We start from the raw sequence: 17,205 nt of genomic DNA, 5'->3' as shown, positions 1-17,205 counted from the left end.
CAAATGGTGCAGGTGAGACAGGCTTGTAGAGACCATTATTGCTACTGCTTCCTTTGAACAGAACCTCCAGAGTTACCTTGTCCTGCACCAGAAAAATTTCATCATCAAGAATAATCCTGTATTTATTATCTCTACATAACTTGTTGACAGACATCAACTTTTGAGTAATCTGAGGCACATGCAACACATTTTTAAGATGTAAAGTGTGAGATGAAGGAGTTATATTAGTTGAGCCAATATGCTTAATTTGTAGACCATCACCATTGCCGACAATAATCTTGTCATTGGCATTATGCGCCTTTGCAGTAGTGAGATTGTTCATATCGGAAGTGCTATGATGTGTTGCACCGGTATCAAGGATCCAAGCATCAGCATCAGAGAAGTCATGCGGACATTGAGCTGCCATAGCATGAAGTTTATGTGAAGGAGGAGCTCCCTGGTAGGCATAGTTACCTCTGTGAACACAATCAAGAGCAGCATGCCCCTTTTGACCACAAATTTGGCACTCCACCATACTTGTTGAAGCATTGTTCTGAGCATTGCCATTTCTATATTGACAAGTAGTAGCTATGTGACCCTTTTTCTGACAAATTTGGCATTCCACAATACTTCTTTTATTCCAATGAGCTCTACAAAATCTGTTGCTGCTATTGTACCTCCCTCCATCATTATATCTGCTTCCATAATTTCTTCCTTCATAGTATTTGTCATCATTATATCTGCCATTGTTCCTACTATATCGGTCACCATTGTATTTCCCTTTGTTGTTACTGCCTCTAAAACCATGCTTGAACCCTGCATTTAACCTAGTGGTGGCAAACGGGCCTAGTCGTGCTTCATGCCGTGCTTGGGCCGGTCCATTTATTATCGTGCCGGGCCGTGCTCGTGCCGAGTCAATAACGGGTCGTGCTCGTGCCTACCCACTATAAAGCACGATTTTAAAATCTTAATTTGAACAAATAAAAATTAATTTTATTTAACTATTTAGAAAATTAAAATAAATTAAGTTCTACAACGTTTTTCTTAATCTTAGCTTTTTAAGATTAGATTTCTAATAATTTTTTATATTCCACTATAAGAAAGAAAAAATATATTGTTTTTAGTATATTATTGTGAGATTAATCTTTATTAATATAATGAAGATTTAGTATCTATTATTCTTTCCTTCATTCTATAGTTGTATTATTATGAGATTAGTCTTTATTAATAAACATATATTTAATATTTAGAAAAAATACTTATGTAAAAACAAGGATGTAATGTTTTGTTTCATTATTTTGACAATATAAAAGAAAGCATTGGTGGAATTGTCGTGAGATTTTAAATAAAAAGGTCTCATATTCAAATCTCATCATTGTAGTTTTTTAATATTTAAAAAAAAAATGAAATTTTGTGTTTGTAACGGACCGGCCCACAATATGTCGTGCTCGGGCCTTGCCAGACCCATTACGGGCTCGGGCCTGGCCGGGCCAATGGGCCAATATTCTTAGGCTCAGCCCGACCCGTTATTCTAAAGTGCTCGGGTCGTGCCGGGCCACTAACGGGCTTGGGACGTGCCGGGCAGCTTTTAAGCGTGCCGGGCCCGTACCGTGCTAGTGCATAGTGGCCCGTTTGCCACCTCTAATTTAACTCATATCCTTTGTTGGGCATGTCACCATCAGAACCGGAATTAGTATCATCTTCACTTTCGTCACTGGGAGTTCGAGCATTCTTCTTCTTCTGGGATGCAGTACTCTTGGTCTTTAGTTGCTCAGATTTGGCTACCATTGCATTAAGAGTAGCAGACAAAGGTAGAGAGCACCTATTTTCAATGTCTCTTTCAGCAGCAAGAAGCTGTGCATGAAGTTCCTTAAGAGAGATGGGTGTCTCTCTTGCCCTTACCACATTTTTTATCATATCATAATCAGCAGGCAGACCATTAAGAGTGACCACCACAATGTCTTCATCAGAGATTTTAGCTCCAAGTGAGGCAAGTTGGTTCCTAACATGTTTAATTCTGAGCAAATATTTTTCCAAATTATCTCCACCTTTTTGAATTGTTTGAATAAGATCAGTCTTCAATTGAATTACACTTGACCTTGATACAGTAGCAAAGCGTTCCTCCAGAGAAGTCCAAGTTTCATGAGAACTCTTAGAACCAACAATGTATGCCATGGTATCATCAGAAAGAGTAGCCATGAGTAAGCTAAGTAAAGTTTTATCAATCTTTTTCCATTCTTTAAAGTCTCCAGAAATACGATTAGAAATACCATCATTAGTTACAACATATTTTGGGGGACATGATTCAGTAGCCACTACAAGGGAAAACATGAAATGTGACGAATGGAATTCCTCACAAAATGTCCAAATTCCTCGCTTAAACTAATGAGCGAGGAAACTCGTGCGTCGCAAATTTTCCTCGCTTAAACCCCCTCACGGATTACTATATGTGAGGATTTTCGATTTCCTCACAAATTATTAATTGTGAGGAATATGTGTTCCTCGCAATTATTAATTTGCGAGGAACAAAGATTCCTCGCAGATTAATAATTGCGAGGAACAAAGATTCCTCGCAGATTAATAATTGCGAGGAACAAAGATTCCTCGCAGATTAATAATCCCGAGGAATGATGATTCCTCACAGATTAATAGTTGCAAGGAATGAAGATTCCTCACAGATTTATAATTGTGAGGGACAAATATTCCCGGTAAATTAATCAATGTGAGGAACACATTTTCCTCATAGATTAGACATTGCAAGGAATGTGTATTCGTCATAGTTAAAATTATGCTTGTTCATTGTAGAGACAAAGGGAAAATGGAAATGACTTATAAAACCCACAAAATTATATTAAATTTAGGCTAGTCACCAACATATTACTGTTAGTAATTGCAATTCCAAAAGGATTCAAAATAAAAACCTAGGATCGATTGTTCAGGACTAAGTAGTTCCTTAACTACATATGAGAAAGATAATTCCTAAATATTTCATGAAACCCAAGACATTCTAACCCTCCATACCAAGCTAGTCATTAGAGAAGTCATGATCAATTCCTTCAATACCATCAGTTTCTTGAGCAGAGCTATCATCAGCATCACAATTAATGTCATCACTCCCATTCAATTTGCTAAATATTGCTTGCAACATAGATTTCAACTTTGCATTCTCAGATTCCAAGCAACTTACAGTGGATGTAAGATTTTGTAGATTACCTTTCATCTCATTCCACTCAGAATTTATTGGCATTGAAGAAGAAGAAGATGAGATATCCAAGCGAGGGAAAGCACCTAAACCTTGAACCTTGCCACCTTTTCTCCCACACTCCTCAACCATAATTGCAATCTCGTCATTCAAAGCCACTTCTATTGATTCAATAGGAGTACCTTCTGGTGCCTCTTCAATGAGCTTTGCCTTGATATCTTCCCTCTTCTGCTTCATTTTCTCCTGCAACAAAAAGAATGATATGATTACACACACACACACACACACACACACCCACCCACCCTAAATATTAACAAATTCAGACTAGATATAATGCACTATACCTGATATACATCACTTTCTAAAATACAAATCTAGATATAATATATTGTATATATAATTCAATCAGCGTGGAACTGTGTATACATGCAAATCACAGACTTGAATCCTAATTCTTCTATTTCAATTTTATAAAACTTATATTTGAACTAAGATATTGATTGATAACTTATATGTCTCACTCGTTTAGCTTCACTAACCCACTTATGCTCTGCATCCTGATACATGTTTTCATAATTGTCTATAAATGATACAGGCTTACCACCTTCCTGCACTTGAAAAAACATACAGTTCAATATATGAGAGTTTATTGTAATAGAATGCCACATGAGCTACTATTATTTAATTACCTTTGCTGCTTGCAAAGCATGCTGAATAAATGGCATTGCACCACCCCGATGGGTACTTTCCTGTTTATCTCGGTTTTGAGCATTAGTAGCACAGACCTCCTTTATTAATGAAACAATATAAGCATTAGATTTTCATCAGAATTCATTTTTTCAATAATCGCAGCACAATCCATGAATATGTAATGAAGTATAACAGCTAGTACACACCATATATCCCTCATTGCTATAAAGATTATCGCACAACCAATGCCAATGCTCTAGAGGTCTACTATTCCAAAGGTCTGGATCAGGCAACTTGGCTCGTGCCCGTTCATATGTTCCATTCTCCTTGTAGTGATTATGCAATCTCCATTTAAACTGAGTGTATGCTGTAGCCATTATTCCATCAACATATGCAAGAACTTTTGGATGATGGAGATCAACCTCAAAAAGGGTCTAAATCAAATAAATGAAGCGTTAACAATGCATTATAATCATTCAAAACTGAAACCAATAAACTAACAAACCTTCTATAGTTTGAAGCTTACCTCCAACTTCTCCCTCAATTTCCTCTTAGTATCAGGCTTTATCTTAGACCACCCTCCATAACATACTGGAGCATAACCTCGAATAGTAATTCCAATTTTAGAAGTGAACTTTTTACTAACTGTCTTATCACTAGGAACCCAATGATCTGGATCCCAAACCACAATCAATTTATTCCCTCCATTTGCTGACATCAAATCAAGGGTTCCTTTTCCAATTGACTTTCCACGCTTCCGTTTTGTGCACAAAAGTGTAGAATCAGAATCCCCTACAAATAACATGCATGTTACTATTTTAAAATATGCATAGTTTCATACAAACTCATCTTGAATTTGAAGTTGGTATATTCATGAGAGTTGTAGCATAAATCCTAAAGACTACTTCAGCATTGGAATCACCTAAAAACTATTTTTCTAGATTAAGTAATGAATTTTTAAAATCAGGGTGATGCTGTAGCAATTTTTTGTAAAACCTACTGCAATGTACCTTAGTATGTTTTTATTTGTTTTATTAGTCTGATATTAGAAGTCAATTCTTCATGAAATTTGTAGTATTCATCTTAAAGGTAATTTCAAACTTGAAATCACCTAAAAATGATTTTTCTAGATTAAGTTATGAATTTTTAAAGTCACTGTTATGCTGCAGCAATTTCTGTAAAACTTGCTGCACTGTACATCAATATGTTTTTATTTGTTTTACTGGTCTGATATTTCATTGTGGTGTCTTCTTAAAAGTTTCAGTATACATCTTAAATATAATTTCAGATTTTGAATCACCTAAATATGATTTTTCTATATTAAGTTATGAATTTTTGAAGTCAAAGTCCTGCTGCAGCAATTTCTGTAAAACCTGTTGCACTGTCTTTATGTTTTTATTTGTTTCACCCTATTTCTTTGTTGAAAGATAGCTAGAGCTTCCAGAAACATAAACGAGACATAATAATGTTTCAAACAAAATAAATTACACTATTTTTGAAATTCATATGAAATAGTTATGCCAATGCGAAATTCTTAAGTCTAGAAGAAAACTTTATGTTTTAAAAAAAAAGGTAATGTACCTCCATTCTGAGTTGCTGATTGCTGGGGTGCTATCTCTTGATATGGTGGTGAAGCTCGAAATTGAGAAGCATCAGATGGCTCAGGAGTTATTGCTGCTCCATTAACTATGATCAAATTAGTCAGTCATTTACATTAAACCAAATAGATTATGGTATGCATCGCATTCATCTTCCAGAAGTAAATGTATTGAATTATCAACTTTTTTTTTATAGTCTATATATACTTTTATAATCCAGAAACAATATTAGATATGAAAGTTCTAATATGAATATGGAAGTTCAACCCTGAATTCAAACTTGTGGGGCACTGAGCTACTCGCTTTTGAGGGAGTGTAGTCACAAATGCATGAGAAGGTGGAGATGGTTCTGGAGCTAGAATACGGTGATGTGCTAATCTAATAGGTTGAGGAGTTGGTGTTAGTTGAGAAGCTGGTGTAGGCTGAGTCCTTGTCATAGGTTGAGAAGCTGGTGTGGACTGAGGTCTTGCTATTTGTTGAGAAGATGATGTGTTTTGAGGTGCCGGTGTTGGTTGCAGATTTGGCGTGAGTTGAACTTCAGATGTTAGGTGAGGAGCTGCTGTAACTTCTGGAGGTGGAGGGAGTTTGAACTTAAGCTTTCGTATTTTCTTCCCTCTTGTTTGTGGCAATTGTGATTCCATCTGCATATAAAAATTACAAACAAAAAATATTACAATTAGGTATCATAGTATATATCACATATATCATCTGAAAAGCATATATAACATTTAACAGTAAGGAATAAGTGTAAACATTTAATCAACTAGTTAAAATTCAAATAAACTATAATTCGATTTTCAGCAACTTACCAATAGTGGTGATATTAATAATCACTATCATTCTCACTACTTATATTAACTTCACCTTCACCTGATGATATGTCATCTTCCATAAGAGCATCATCATCAATAAAATTATCATCAATGAAATCATTATCATCGACTACTGTTCTTTCAATACCAGCCCTGCTCAAAGTAATAGTTTCAGGTCCTACATCTTCTCTACATAACGAGTCACTAGTCTCTTCATCATCCACCTGAAATTCGAGATTAATCTCATCAACCTCTTCATCATTTTCCTCTTCTTCTAATGGTGCTTCATTATCATCCTCTTCTCTCTCAAGGACATCCCAAATATGTCTATACTGAATTTTCTGCACAACTTTCCAAGGATGACCCAACTTTGTGTCATCAAGATAAAAAACTTTATCTGCTTGTGTTGCATACACATAAGGATCATTGGTATACCATCGAGTATTCACATTAACAGACATGAGATGATAGTCTATCTTTCTCTTTCTGTCTGATATGTTGTACCAATGACATTGAAATAGAAACACATTGTAGCCACCTTAAAACTTTAGTTGAACAACACTGGTCAAGCTTCCATAAAAGTTGAAGGGTTCATCACCTTGTGAACCAAGAGTCACAACCCCACTATCTTGTGTAGTGTGAGATCTCTCCATCTGTTTGATCGCCCATCAAACTCCATTCACAGTACACCCAGAATATTGAAGAGTATGTCGATCTAGACCTTGTGCTAATACATAAATCTCCTTACTAATCAATCCCGCGTCGTATAATGTTGTGACCCTCCATTTAAACCATTCTGAAAATGATTCCCTGTGTCTTCTTTCTAAATTTTCTGGACTCTCAGCTTGTAGTAGTTCACGATGCTCACTACATGAACATAAAAAATGTAAGTTTTAGTTTGATAGATGTAAGGTATGTCAAAAATTGAATGATAATGAAAAACACATGCTTGAGGTAGGTTTCGATCTCGTCACAATTATTAAATATGAACCAAGTCGCTACTTCAAATTGCTCCTTTGACAATTCAACCATTACCCCTTTCCCTATTGGTCGCACTTTGTGAGAAAAAATAGAAATATTTCCATTTGGTGCAGGCCTATCACGATATCGTTCTAGACGATTAAAGGTCGTCTCCACATCAGTAAGATACATAAAGCAATATGTCAATGCTTCATACGAAATGTATGCCTCCGCAATGGAACCTTCTGGTCTAGCTTTGTTACGTACATATTTCTTATACGTTCCCAACAACCTAATAGTTAATAAAACAAATTAGCAATGAGTTCAAAAATAAAACAGGAGAAAAAAGTAACAAAGTATTTAATAGAGCAATACCTCTCTATTGGATACATCCAACGATATCCAACTGGCCCACCAAGCTTCGCTTCATGGGGTAAATGGACAGCTAAGTGCACCATGATATCAAAGAATGCCGGTGGAAAAATTTTCTCTAGCTTGCACAGTATCAGAACAATATCAATTTCGAACTTATCTAGTCCTGCCACGCTTAATGTTTTTGCACAGATTTGTTGAAAGAAATGTGATAGCTCCATAAGTGGTGTGCATACTCTCTTTTTCAAGTACTTTCGAATTCCCACAGGAAGAACCCTCTGCAATAGAACATGGCAGTCATGGCTCTTTAAACCTAACAACTTTCCATCTTCCACATGCACATTTCGTGCTATATTAGCTACATAGTCATCTGGAAATGTAACTAAGATGAAGAATTCACAAATATCTCTACATTGAGCTGGTGTGAGTACATATTCAGCTGCAAGAAAATCAATCACTCCATTCCCCCTCTCTGTGATCCACAAATCTTTCTTAATTTTCATATTTCTCAAATCTAACCTAGCCTTGTAAGTGTCCTTCGATTTGCCATCTATATGTAGAAGCGTCCCGATAATGCTATCACATATATTCTTCTCTATATGCATCACATCTAGATTATGTCTGAGCTTTAATTTACACCAGTACTCTAGCTCAAAAAAAATGCTTTTTTTCGTCCAGTTTAATTCATTTGCATTCCTCTTCCTCCTTGTATCCTTATTTTTGGGATGTTTACCAGGCCTGCTTGGTCTAACGTCTTCAAATTGAGCAAGTACATCATCTCCAGATAACTCTTTAGGTGGAGGCCTCATCTCTCTCTTCCCATCAAACGTGTCTTTATTAGTATCTTTTCGCCATGAATGGTTCATAGGCAAAAAGCAACGATGTCCAATATATCCAATCTTGTTTGTCAGCTTCTTGTATGGTGTATGTTTATTGCAAATTGGGCATGCTAAGAAACCTTTTGTGCTCCAACCTGATAAGTTTGCATAAGCTGGAAAATCGTTTATTGTCCACATCACAGTTGCACTTAGATTAAATAAAGACTCAGTCATCTTATCATAGGTTTCAACCCCTTTTTCCCACAACTCCTTAAGCTCATCAATCAATGGATGAAGAAACACATCCATGTCCCGACCTGGGGCTCGTGGTCCAGGGATTAACAAAGTCAGCAGAGAGAAAGGTTTTTTCATGCACATCCATGGAGGCAAGTTATAAGGAATAATCACCACAGGCCATGCACTATAAGATGTACTCATATTTCCAAATGGATTAAACCCGTCACTAGCAAGGCCTAATTTGACATTACGTGGGTCTGCAGCAAAGTCGGGATACATTTTGTCAAATTCTTTCCAAGCAACAGAATCTGCCGGATGTCTCAACTTTCCCTCTTCATCCCGATGTTTTTCTTTATGCCACCTCATATCTCTTGCAGTGTGTCTTGACATGAATAATCTCTTTAACCTCAGCACTAATGGGAAATACCTCAACACTTTATGAGGAACCTTCTTTTTCTTCTGACTTTCATTGTTCTTATATCGCGGTTCATTACAAACAGGACATTTATCCTTATCAGCATGCTCTTTATAAAACAAGGCGCAATCATACTTACAAACATGGATCTTTTCATACCCCATCCCAATGCCTTTTAATACCTTCTTGCAGCCATAGTAGGAATCAGGAATATTGTTGGGCTTAGGATGAGTCCTCTTCATCATTTTTAACAGCATATCAACTGATTTGTTGGTCCATAGATTCTCAACTTTGCATTTAAGTAACTCCACAACAAATGACAATACTGTGTGCTCTGTGCAACCAGGGTACAGTTCACGTTGAGCTTCCAATAATAACTTCTCATAATTACTGTTATATTCATTACCATCACCCTCTAAATGAATTTCATTCATTGTTTCCTCTTCATCCCTTGATGCATTATCTACATCCATCAGTATATCATCTTCATCCCTCATGATATGTTGATCACCAACATTCTCAGTAGGGAATAGATCACCAATCATGTCAAATAAACTATTGGGTTCTTCAATTAGCTCATCACCCTCAGTGGTCAATGTATCTCCATGTTCTCCATGATCAGTCCATTTCATATATGCAATTGACATTCCATAATGCAGCAAATGGACATGAGCAACATGAAGAGGCTGCCAACGTTTATTCAAGCACTCCATGCAGGGACATATTGTCTCATTCCTCTCATTCACATGATGTTTTGCAACCTCCATAAAAGATCTAACCCCTTCTTTATACTCTTCACTGAATTTGTCCTGCTTAAGTATCCATTCCCTATCCATCTTAACCTAATTCCAATCTAAACAAGATTGAAACGATCAATATGGATATGTAATAACCAACATGCAGTTTATTATATGCCTTTTAGCAGTTTAATTGGCATAAGAACAAATGCATGTAATAGACATAAGTTACCTAAGTTTTCAGAAACATTATAGAGGCATTACTTATCTATATTACAGTTTATTATATGCATCTTAAAGAACATTTTTCACCTGTCTAATAAGTTTTCAGATTCATGTAATAGACATAAGTTATCTAAGTTTTCAGAAATATTAGAGGCATTACTATCTTCTTCTCTTTTAATTCATGTTACAGGCATCACTTATCTAAGTTTTCAGATTCATGTTACAAGCAAAGCATGATCTGTTTTCTTAAGTAAACTATAAAACACCTGTACATATGTTTCTAAATGAAGATGTAAATAAAAACAAGTTGCCCTATCATAGTAGTTTATATTTAATTATTAAGTGTTGAATAACTTACCTTAAAAAAACACGCAAACTCAACAAGTTCTTTGGACTGAAGTTGTTAAATGTCTTCAATTTCCTGGGAAAAAATGATGATATAGTTAGTCAGAGAAATAAGTGTTACTAAATGATGGTAATTAAATTGGAAAGAAAACTTATACACCTGTCAATACATTAATCTAAAGAATGATGACATAATGAAGATACATGAATATCTAGTTTGCAGATAATACAAAAGCTCAATTATTACTTCCTAGCCTCCATCTTAATCTCGTTCTCATCAATCTTTTTAATTCATATATATTCAGAAGAGTATATCGATCAACTAATGACAACTAGAGCTAGACAGAATACACACACACACACACACATATATATGTGTCATATATGGAGCTAATTGTGTTAGATCTACGGACCCTCTTTTGGTTGTTAGTCAAGGCAATCAGATATAACTAGGAAGAAGAGGTCAAGTTTAATATAGAGGTGTTATGCTCTTGAAAAAGCACTCAGTCAAAGGTGCCTCTTAAAAGCATGCTTTTAGATGATCTTCAAAATATTACTACATCAACAAGAAATGCACAATTTCTCAATTACACTGAAGTATCTCTAAAGGACAAAAACTAAAGAGTAGTGACATTATCTTTTTTATAAATTCACCAAAAATTCATTTTAAATCCAATTGACTTGAAATCAGTCTTGAAACAACCATTTGAAATGTCAAAGTCAATATACATAAAAATCAGAGACTCATTGATTCAAATGGGAGTTCAAATCTCAACAGAAAATCAGAAGATACGTTCAAAATTCTAGAACTTTCTCGATTACAGACCAAACTTGGAAAAAACACCCAAAACTCACTTTACAATGGAATAAGATGAAACTTTCCAGATCCTTTGTTAACTAACAAAACAGAAACATATCAAAATTTTAGAACATTCGGACACCAGTAAGTTGGTTAAAATAAATTCCGAAGAGGGCGGTGCTGCAGTTTCTGCAGAATTTCAGTAAAACTGTTCTCTCTTCTAGATGGAGTTTAGAGTTCAAATTTGTTTTAGTTTTGGACAAAACTTTCTTGGAACAAATCTTGGGGTGTCTATTTTTAAGTAACAAAGCTCAAATGAAGTCATTATTGGAAGATATTTGAAAATAACAACCAAAGTTAATGCTGAAATAAAAGTATAGTTTTGGAAAGCCAACATGGCCTATTTTGTAACACATTCTATCCCCATTGCAAGAACCTACTCTTCTACACCACAAACTGAACTACCAGACGTGAAGTACCAAATGGGAGTTCAAATCTCAACAGAAAATCAGAAGATACGTTCAAAATTTTAGAACTTTCTCGATTACAGACCAAACTTGGAAAAAACACCCAAAACTCACTTTACAATGGAATAAGATGAAACTTTCCAGATCCTTTGTTAACTAACAAAACAGAAACATATCAAAATTTTAGAACATTCGGACACCAGTAAGTTGGTTAAAATAAATTCCGAAGAGGGCGGTGCTGCAGTTTCTGCAGAATTTCAGTAAAACTGTTCTCTCTTCTAGATGGAGTTTAGAGTTCAAATTTGTTTTAGTTTTGGACAAAACTTTCTTGGAACAAATCTCGGGGTGTCTATTTTAAGTAACAAAGCTCAGATGAAGTCATTATTGGAAGATATTTGAAAATAACAACCAAAGTTTATGTTGAAATAAAAGTATAGTTTTGGAAAGCCAACATGGCCTATTTTGTAACACATTTTATCCACATTGCAAGAACCTACTCTTCTACACCACAAACTGAACTACCAGACGTGAAGTACCAAACTAAAGCACATGAACAAACTAACCAACAAGATTCTCAAACAAAAGTAGCTGATGTCTAGATATATGAACTTCTCTGTTTTACTCATAATCACTCACCACTGCTATAAGAAATGCTGCTTTAAGATTTCCACAAGCTTCACAGCAAGCTTTACTCAACAAGAAAGGAAACCACCTGTCAAGAAAGAATTAGATACATAAGCCACAATAGAATTAGTACAGCAAATGGCATCCTCGATCAGAAGTTTGCTAGAGTATTATATTATATACACTCTGAAGAAAATGCATTATCCATGCAATCTCACATTTTACTAGAGTATAATGACATGTGGGAAACTTCTCTCTAGCTACTTCCCATTACCTATCTAGCTAATCAATTAATAACCTCATTATCATTCAACCTGAAAGCCTTCTTTCATATTTCTATTCTTGACAATTAACTTATGCTATATTTATTAGGTGCATATTTCACTGGTGGGAAAAGATCACATAAAAGTTCAATGAGTTATAGACAGCAAACAATGGAAGAAATTACAGAAATTGCAGAAATGTAAAGTCAAGAAAAAATTGAAAAAGTACAACAGAGTAAAGTAATTGATGATAAAAAAGGATCTCCAAATGCACAAAAAAGAGAAATCATTAAACAACAGAACAAACAAATTGAACAAACACCAGTTCAATATACAACAACGGCAAGCAAAAATAATTTATACCCAAAAGCAACCCAAACACTAAGGCTGAGAGAAAATTAATAAACGCTAACCACTTGCCCCTAACTCATAATTCATATGTATGATATATATTTCATCAATTCAATCAACATGTGGCACTATCCATCTTTGGATTCATAAGTTGGACCTTTTTCAATCAACTATGGTCAATTCAAGAAAAATAAAAACCTAAAACCCCCAAATAGTATTGAAAATTAAACCTGAATGAGGAATTATTTTAATCAACAAGCTGAAAAACCAACTAAAACACTCAAAACCCACATTTAAATCATAAAACAAAATCAAACTACAAGAAATAGCTAAATCATAATATAGTTAAAGCAACTGAGATATATGGAAGAGAAAGATTGAACCATATACCTACGTTGGGTTTTATTTGAAAAGATGAAAACGATTGAAATTGGATGATGACGATTGAAGGGGTACAGTGTAGTGGGTCAGTTGTCGCAGATAATCGATGGTGGTCACGGGCAATCGAAGGTGGTCACGGGCAATCAAAGGTGGTCGCTGGTGATAAGAGAATGGGTTCGCGGTGGAGCGATTAGGATGGTGGGAGGTGATCGAAGAGTATAGTATGTAAGAGAGAACTGGTGTAGAGAGTTCTATCGTTCAATTTGGGGTTTTTTTTTTTTTTTTTTAAAGTTATATGATTTTAGGGGTTTTCAACGAGGAATGTGAATCTTTCCTTGTAAAATATTTTTAAATTGGCGCCATCTTAAGCCGCCAAAAATTTTGGCATAAAAAACAAAAGCGCCAAAGATTTTGTGATGAGCTTAAAATTATTTGTGAGGAATTTTTGGCGTAAAATTTTGGCGCCAATTCTTGCTACATCATAACCAAGGAACAACAAAATTCCTCACTCAAAATGAGAATTTGCGAGGGATGTTTCCTCACACATTCTTAAACAAGCGACGACTATCTATTCCTCGCGAAATCCAACTTTCTGCAAGGAATTGTTAATCGTCGCAGATATTTTCCTCGCTTATGACATGATTTCTTGTAGTGAGCCTTTGAGAAACCAAACAAATCATTGCCCTCAAGCAAAGATTGCAACTAAAAGCTCCAAGTAACATAATTGGTCCCAGTTAGCCTCACTATGACCATGTTAAGTAAGGAATTGATATAACTCTGCCCCATATTATCAGACATCTTCAACAATAATGCTTGCAACAGTCACAACACTTATACAAGTAAAGATTAAAACTTGTAATTCTTCATAAATTCAAACAAAGCCCCAAAGGAGAATCACAGAGTTGGTACCATTTTTTATATTTTTTATGAGGAAGTAAAGTGAGATGAAGTCGCAATCAGTGATCGGCGAGTAGGATCGAATCAAGTGCGTCAGCCAGATGGCTCTGATACCATCATAGAATACTAGCACATGATATGAAAAAAAAACTTGAAGAACACAGTGAAAGAACTTCCAGTAATCCTTGATCATAAAAACTCAGAACACAATCAAATTACAAACAAACAATCTCAGTACTGTTGTAAAACGATAGTAAAAGAATTTGAAAGAGGGAGAGTTTAGACACCAAGAATGAAGTATGAGAAATGGAGTGATTCTATTCATCTCACAATGAGGTTTATATAGGAGTACCTCAGGTTTACAAAAGGTATCTATTTAACGATTACATCAATCACTCGTCTGATTACAATCAATCAATCGCTAATTATATTCTATTAATCACCAATCAATCTTAATTGGCGTATATCACGCAACACTAATTGCTATTACATGAATAGCCACATTAATATTTACAACACTCCCCCTTGGATATTCCATGTCAATAGTGTTGCCCCTGCTATGCGCTTCTAAGTTATCTCGTCAAAAACCTTGCCAAGTAATAAAAACCCTGTGGGAAAAAACAACATTGGTCGAAGGAGAAAAAGAGCACAACGCGCTTGAGTGTGGATTAGCAGTATCACAGATTTAGAGATAGGTGGAGTCTTCTTATCAGCACCATAAGTAGGTAATATGTCTACGAGAGGGATGCATTAGAGTTGCTACACCAAAACCTTGCTCGGTAAACCCAATGGGAGAAACCCGTGGTAGAAGGGAAAAGATGAACAAATGCATATATATGTAGAATCAAAGCATCTTCAGGATGCAGTAAGTGGGGTGACCATACTAAAGATGTGCCTCATCAAAACCTTGTCAGGTAACAAAACCCAGTGGGACAAAATAACCTTGGACGAATGACAAAAAGAGTACACGATGGTCAAATAAGTATGCTTCAGGATACTCCCCCTGAAAATTACATGTTAGGTAATTCAGATAATTTATGTGGACCAATACAATATTGTACATGCTTCTGGAATGTAGACTTTGGTAGTGACTTAGTAAAGAGGTCTGCACGATTGTCTTAAGATCAAATCTACTTAACTTCAATCTTCTGATGCTCCTGTTGTTGCTGATTGAAGGAGAACTTCGGTACAATATGTTTGGTGTTGTCTCCTTTATTGAAACTTGTCTTCATTTGCTCTATATAAGCAGCATTATCCTCGTAGATAATGATTGGTTCATCAGTGGTGGAATGCAGTCCACATGTGCTTCGAACATGCTTTGTAACAGCTCTTACCCATGTACATTCACATACTGCTTCGTGAAGAGCTAGTATCTCAGCATGATTTGAAGAGGTAGCAACAAGTGTCTATTTCGTAGACCTCCAAGAAATTGCAGTATTCCCAATGGTAAAGACATAACCAGTTTGGGAACGTACCTTGTGCGGGTCTGATAGATAGTCTATATCAGCATATCCAACAAGGCGAGCATCATTCTAAGGATCAAGGGGGTTTGATCCATTCCTTGATGCGTAGGGATAGAATAAGCCCATATCCGCTGTACCTCTAAGGTAGCGAAAAATGTCTGTTATGCCATTCCAGTGGCGGCGTGTTGGCACAGAGCTATATCTAGCTAACAAGTTCACATCGAATGAGATGTCCTATCTAGGGCATTGAGCCAAGTACAATAATGCGCCTATTGCACTTAGATATGAGACTTCTGGCACCAACATCTCTTCGTTATCATCTGCAGCACGATACGATTCTCTCTAGACTTCAAGCGACCATGGGTGTGCTTGCTTTTATCCTCATTAAAGCGTCTTAAAATCTTCTAGATGTAATTTAGTTGATGGACCAAAATTTCACCTGCATTGTCCTCGAGCTTCAGGTCGAGACAATAATTTGTTTCCCAAGGCCTTTCATCTCAAATTCCGATTTCAGGTGCTTTGCGGTTTCCTTGATTTCTTCAGGAGTATCAATCAAATTCATGTCTTTGACATAGACCGTCATAATTGCAAACCCGGAACTTGTTTCCTTAATAAACACGCATGGGCATTTTATTATTCACATATCCCATCCCGATCAAATATTCACTTAGACGGTTATACCACCTCCGTCTAGATTTTTTCAATCTATAAAGTGAACACCTCAAAACTAATGGAGTGCATGTTCTGTGGTCTAGAAGTATTTGCATCGGGTATCATAAGTCCTTCAGGAACTTTCATGTATATCTCTGTATTGTGATCCCCATAGAGATAAGCTGTGACCACATTCATAAGCTGCATATTCAGTTTGTCGGAAACTACCAAACTGATAAGGTAGCGGAACTTTATGACGTTCATTATGAGAGAATATGCCTCCTCGTAATCAATCATAGGGCGTTGAGAAAATTCTTGCGCCACTAGACGAGCCTTGTGTATCACAATCTCATTTTTCTCATTACGCTTCCTTACAAATACCCATTTAAATTCTACGGGTTTAACGTGGGGAGGTGTAGGAATAACAGGTCCAAACACCTTTCTCTTTGTCAAGGAATCTAATTCGACCTGGATTGCTTATTTCCTTTTTAGCCAATCGTCTCTTCGTTGATATTGATCAACAAAGTAAGGTTCGAGGTCATCGCATATTATAGATTCGGTGGCCACCGCAAATACTAATATATCATCAATGATATTCTCTATTCTCGAGATTTCTCTATTCTCAGGAGTGGGTTCAAATGTTAGTCCCCCATACTTGGTGAATTTGGAGTTTGTTTTGAATTGAAGGCCCATTACAGAAAAAGTTGGCCTTTGTCCAATTCACTAGAGTTCAAAGGAAGTTTAGAGTGAAGTTAGGGCCCAACATGATGACATTTGGCCCTTTTATATTACCTCTATGGGATGGGACGTTTTAATATATCTTGGTGGATTTCTAGAAGTCTCTACATTTACATGAGCTCTGCTAGGTTTTTAGGACACTTTATTAAATCCTTACCTTTCATTTCTTAAAACCTTGAGC

The 17,205-nt window shown here is 36.0% G+C and overlaps 1 protein-coding gene and 1 long non-coding RNA gene across 2 annotated transcripts; both read right to left on the bottom strand.

The window, feature by feature from the left end:
• Positions 1-2,867: 2,867 nt before the first annotated feature.
• On the bottom strand, positions 2,868-5,906 carry LOC112169902. Its single transcript, XM_040508479.1, has 7 exons — positions 5,750-5,906; positions 5,453-5,557; positions 4,398-4,663; positions 4,078-4,305; positions 3,871-3,969; positions 3,694-3,789; positions 2,868-3,424 (listed from the first exon to the last, which is right to left on the bottom strand). Exons 1-7 carry the CDS (start codon positions 5,904-5,906, stop codon positions 3,005-3,007), a joined length of 1,371 nt encoding a protein of 456 aa, XP_040364413.1. The 3' UTR covers positions 2,868-3,004.
• Positions 5,907-5,937: 31 nt separating this feature from the next.
• Positions 5,938-12,365, bottom strand: LOC112169901. Its single transcript, XR_005801598.1, has 3 exons — positions 12,293-12,365; positions 10,404-10,466; positions 5,938-6,110 (listed from the first exon to the last, which is right to left on the bottom strand). It is a non-coding gene; the product is annotated as an uncharacterized LOC112169901 (long non-coding RNA).
• Between the last annotated feature and the right edge of the window lie 4,840 nt (positions 12,366-17,205).

Source organism: Rosa chinensis, chromosome 6, assembly GCF_002994745.2.
Source record: "Rosa chinensis cultivar Old Blush chromosome 6, RchiOBHm-V2, whole genome shotgun sequence".
Taxonomy (NCBI): domain Eukaryota; kingdom Viridiplantae; phylum Streptophyta; class Magnoliopsida; order Rosales; family Rosaceae; genus Rosa; species Rosa chinensis.
This window is presented reverse-complemented; position numbering and strand designations above follow the sequence as displayed.

Coding starts and splice junctions, on each gene's coding strand:
- LOC112169902 (XM_040508479.1), bottom strand. CDS start 5,906: ATGACAAGGACTCAGCCTACACCAGCTTCTCAACTAACACCAACTCCT. Junction 4,664..5,452: donor ATCAGCAACTCAGAATGGAG/GTACATTACCTT, acceptor TGTTATTTGTAG/GGGATTCTGATTCTACACTT. Junction 3,970..4,077: donor ATAGCAATGAGGGATATATG/GTGTGTACTAGC, acceptor TCATTAATAAAG/GAGGTCTGTGCTACTAATGC.